Source organism: Trematomus bernacchii, unplaced genomic scaffold (assembly GCF_902827165.1).
Source record: "Trematomus bernacchii unplaced genomic scaffold, fTreBer1.1, whole genome shotgun sequence".
In the NCBI taxonomy this organism is placed as follows: Eukaryota; Metazoa; Chordata; class Actinopteri; order Perciformes; family Nototheniidae; genus Trematomus; species Trematomus bernacchii.
Window position 1 is genome coordinate 131,320 of NW_022987838.1, and position 5,000 is coordinate 136,319.

The following is a 5,000-nucleotide window of genomic DNA, read 5'->3' on the forward strand; positions in this document are numbered from 1 at the left end:
GTATATCAGTATGTAGTGTCTCTACTTTAAAGAGTCCTCTCCTGCTGATGTTCAGGTGTATATCAGTATGTAGTGTCTCTACTTTAAAGAGTCCTCTCCTGCTGATGTTCAGGTGTATATCAGTATGTAGTATCTCTACTTTAAAGAGTCCTCTCCTGCTGATGTTCAGGTGTATATCAGTATGTAGTGTCTCTACTTTAAAGAGTCCTCTCCTGCTGATGTTCAGGTGTATATCAGTATGTAGTGTCTCTACTTTAAAGAGTCCTCTCCTGCTGATGTTCAGGTGTATATCAGTATGTAGTGTCTCTACTTTAAAGAGTCCTCTCCTGCTGATGTTCAGGTGTATATCAGTATGTAGTATCTCTACTTTAAAGAGTCCTCTCCTGCTGATGTTCAGGTGTATATCAGTATGTAGTATCTCTACTTTAAAGAGTCCTCTCCTGTTGATGTTCAGGTGTATATCAGTATGTAGTGTCTCTACTTTAAAGAGTCCTCTCCTGCTGATGTTCAGGTGTATATCAGTATGTAGTGTCTCTACTTTAAAGAGTCCTCTCCTGCTGATGTTCAGGTGTATATCAGTATGTAGTGTCTCTACTTTAAAGAGTCCTCTCCTGCTGATGTTCAGGTGTATATCAGTATGTAGTATCTCTACTTTAAAGAGTCCTCTCCTGCTGATGTTCAGGTGTATATCAGTATGTAGTATCTCTACTTTAAAGAGTCCTCTCCTGTTGATGTTCAGGTGTATATCAGTATGTAGTGTCTCTACTTTAAAGAGTCCTCTCCTGCTGATGTTCAGGTGTATATCAGTATGTAGTGTCTCTACTTTAAAGAGTCACCTCATGCTGATGTTCAGGTGTATATCAGTATGTAGCGTCTCTACTTTAAAGAGTCCTCTCCTGCTGATGTTCAGGTGGATATCAGTATGTAGTGTCTCTACTTTAAAGAGTCCTCTCCTGCTGATGTTCAGGTGTATATCAGTATGTAGTGTCTCTACTTTAAAGAGTCCTCTCCTGCTGATGTTCAGGTGTATATCAGTATGTAGTGTCTCTACTTTAAAGAGTCCTCTCCTGCTGATGTTCAGGTGTATATCAGTATGTAGTATCTCTACTTTAAAGAGTCCTCTCCTGCTGATGTTCAGGTGTATATCAGTATGTAGTGTCTCTACTTTAAAGAGTCCTCTCCTGCTGATGTTCAGGTGTATATCAGTATGTAGTGTCTCTACTTTAAAGAGTCCTCTCCTGCTGATGTTCAGGTGTATATCAGTATGTAGTGTCTCTACTTTAAAGAGTCCTCTCCTGCTGATGTTCAGGTGTATATCAGTATGTAGTATCTCTACTTTAAAGAGTCCTCTCCTGCTGATGTTCAGGTGTATATCAGTATGTAGTATCTCTACTTTAAAGAGTCCTCTCCTGTTGATGTTCAGGTGTATATCAGTATGTAGTGTCTCTACTTTAAAGAGTCCTCTCCTGCTGATGTTCAGGTGTATATCAGTATGTAGTGTCTCTACTTTAAAGAGTCCTCTCCTGCTGATGTTCAGGTGTATATCAGTATGTAGTGTCTCTACTTTAAAGAGTCCTCTCCTGCTGATGTTCAGGTGTATATCAGTATGTAGTATCTCTACTTTAAAGAGTCCTCTCCTGCTGATGTTCAGGTGTATATCAGTATGTAGTATCTCTACTTTAAAGAGTCCTCTCCTGTTGATGTTCAGGTGTATATCAGTATGTAGTGTCTCTACTTTAAAGAGTCCTCTCCTGCTGATGTTCAGGTGTATATCAGTATGTAGTGTCTCTACACTTCAGGTGTGTTGGAGCTATAAGGGTTGATGTTATTTGGTAATTAAATCTGTATTTTCTTGCTGTGTATCAAATGAATGATTAATGACCACAGTTGTTGTGTTTACTGCAGTGTGTGTTGGTGTTTCAGACCTGAACGAGGTCCCGGAGACAGAGCTTCTGGATAACAGCATCCAGAAGGGCCGCGCCCAGCTGTCTGTCAGGGCCCGGCGGCAGAGGCCCTCCCGGTCCCGCTACCGCGACAGCGTGAGCTCCACGGAGGGCGACGACAGTCTGGAGAGGAAGGTTCGCTGAGGACAGAAATACTGCAAAACAATATAAATACTGCAAAACAATATAAATACTGTTAAAAAATATGAAAAAACACAATTAGTTATTAAGTGTGCAACAGCAATGTCTTAGACCTCAGCTCCCTCCTGTAAAACTCTTAAATATGTAAAAGCAGATTTTAAAAAGTGGTTGTACCCTTAGTCAAGTCTTCAGTCACTTGTGGGGTCCCTCAGGGCGGGGAACTGGGCTTTCTTTCTATTCAACATTAAAAAGGAAATCAAACAAACGCAACCCTGCTTTCTGTGAATCGTTTCAGGAGAGTCCGTTGCACTCCACTCACTCACCTCTCCACCTGGCCGTGCGAGGCTCCTCCCCCTCTCCTAATTCGCTGCTGTCGGCTCGAAGCCCCGCCTTCTCCTTCGACGCCTCGCTGGTGAGACCAATCAGAGCTCAGACTGCTGTGACATGTTAAGATGAAACACAGAGAGCAGAGTCTTCCTCACCTTCTGTCCTCAGGTGCGCCGCTCCCCAGACCATGAAGGCCTCTCATTGGCTGCTCCTCCGAGGGGGCGGTACCGTCAGCTGACCAATACCACGTCTCAGGAGGCGCTGGTGACGCCCAGCAGCCCCCCCTCCTCCAGGTCCTGCCCCCCCACAGACTGCCCCCGCGTCTACATGAGGAGGAGCAGGAGGCCGGACAGCGAGGGTACACCTGTACACACACCTGTACACACACTTGTGCACACACTTGTGCACACACTTATGCACACACTTGTACACACCTGAACACACCTGAACACACCTGTACACACCTGAACACACACCTGTACACACACCTGTACACACACCTGAACACACACCTGAACACACACCTGTACACACACCTGGACACACACCTGAACACACACCTGAACACACACCTGTACACACACCTGTACACACACTTCTACACACCTGAACACACCTGTACACACACCTGTACACACACTTCTACACACCTGTACACACCTGTACACACACCTGAACACACACCTGTACACACACGTGAACACACACCTGTACACACACCTGTACACACACTTCTACACACCTGAACACACCTGTACACACACCTGTACACACACTTCTACACACCTGTACACACCTGTACACACACCTGAACACACACCTGAACACACACCTGAACACACACCTGTACACACACCTGGACACACACCTTTACACATGTACACACACCTGTACCTGTACACACACTTGTACACACACCTGGACACACACCTTTACATATGTACACACACCTGTACCTGTACACACACCTGTACCTGTACACACACTTGTACACACACCTGGACACACACCTGAACACACACCTGTACACACACCTGTACACACACTTCTACACACCTGAACACACCTGTACACACACCTGTACCTGTACACACACCTGAACACACACCTGTACACACACCTTTACACACAACTGTACAATCTTGTACACACACCTGGACACACACCTGTACACACACCTGTACCTGTACACACCTGTACACACACCTGGACACACACCTGAACATATACCTCAAACTGATGTAATAGAAATGAAAGTGTGTGTGTGTGTGTGTGTGTGTGTGTGTGTGTGTGTGTGTGTGTGTGTGTGTGTGTGTGTCTGTGTGTGTGTGTGTGTGTGTGTGTGTGTGTGTGTATCAGTGTTGGTTTCTGACTCCAGTCGGGACACGAGTCCAGGTGATCCCGGCAGTCCGACAGTCGTCTTCGACAAGAAAACCAAGAGACGCTTCCTGGACCTCGGGTGAGACTCAGGAAACATGTTTACATATTTATAAAACAGCTGTTGGTCATCAAAGATATCACCACAAGTATTATTTTATATCTGCAGGAATGAGTCCTAAAGTTTGACACGAGTCAGCATTATGAGTCCTAAAGCCTGACACGAGTCAGCATTATGAGTCCTGAACCCTGACATGAGTCAGCATTATGAGTCCTGAACCCTGACATGAGTCAGCATTATGAGTCCTGAACCCTGACATGAGTCAGCATTATGAGTCCTAAACCCTGATATGAGTCAGCGTTATGAGTCCTAAACCCTGACATGAGTCAGCATTATGAGTCCTAAACCCTGACATGAGTCAGCATTATGAGTCCTAAACCCTGATATGAGTCAGCGTTATGAGTCCTAAACCCAGACATGAGTCAGCATTATGAGTCCTAAACCCTGACATGAGTCAGCATTATGAGTCCTGAACCCTGACATGAGTCAGCATTATGAGTCCTAAACCCTGACATGAGTCAGCATTATGAGTCCTAAACCCTGATATGAGTCAGCGTTATGAGTCCTAAACCCTGACATGAGTCAGCATTATGAGTCCTAAACCCTGACATGAGTCAGCATTATGAGTCCTAAACCCTGATATGAGTCAGCGTTATGAGTCCTAAACCCTGACATGAGTCAGCATTATGAGCCCTAAACCCTGACATGAGTCAGCATTACGAGTCCTAAACCCTGATATGAGTCAGCGTTATGAGTCCTAAACCCAGACATGAGTCAGCATTATGAGTCCTAAACCCTGACATGAGTCAGCATTATGAGTCCTGAACCCTGACATGAGTCAGCATTATGAGTCCTGAACCCTGACATGAGTCAGCATTATGAGTCCTAAACCCTGACATGAGTCAGCATTATGAGTCCTAAAGCCTGACACGAGTCAGCATTATGAGTCCTGAACCCTGACATGAGTCAGCATTATGAGTCCTAAACCCTGATATGAGTCAGCGTTATGAGTCCTAAACCCTGACATGAGTCAGCATTATGAGTCCTAAACCCTGACATGATTCAGCATTATGAGTCCTAAACCCTGACATGAGTCAGCATTATGAGTCCTAAACCCTGACATGAGTCAGCATTATGAGTCCTAAACCCTG

At 45.0% G+C, this 5,000-nt stretch overlaps 1 protein-coding gene across 1 annotated transcript in view; it reads left to right on the forward strand.

Moving 5' to 3' along the window:
* Nucleotides 1–5,000, forward strand: part of samd14 (sterile alpha motif domain containing 14) — a 15,184-nt gene that overhangs the window by 3,254 nt on the left and 6,930 nt on the right. The window contains exons 3-6 of the mRNA XM_034152771.1: nt 1,924–2,078; nt 2,380–2,496; nt 2,580–2,769; nt 3,771–3,870. Of these exons, the coding sequence (XP_034008662.1) occupies nt 1,924–2,078; nt 2,380–2,496; nt 2,580–2,769; nt 3,771–3,870 (562 nt within the window). The remainder of the gene's footprint in view (nt 1–1,923; nt 2,079–2,379; nt 2,497–2,579; nt 2,770–3,770; nt 3,871–5,000) is intronic.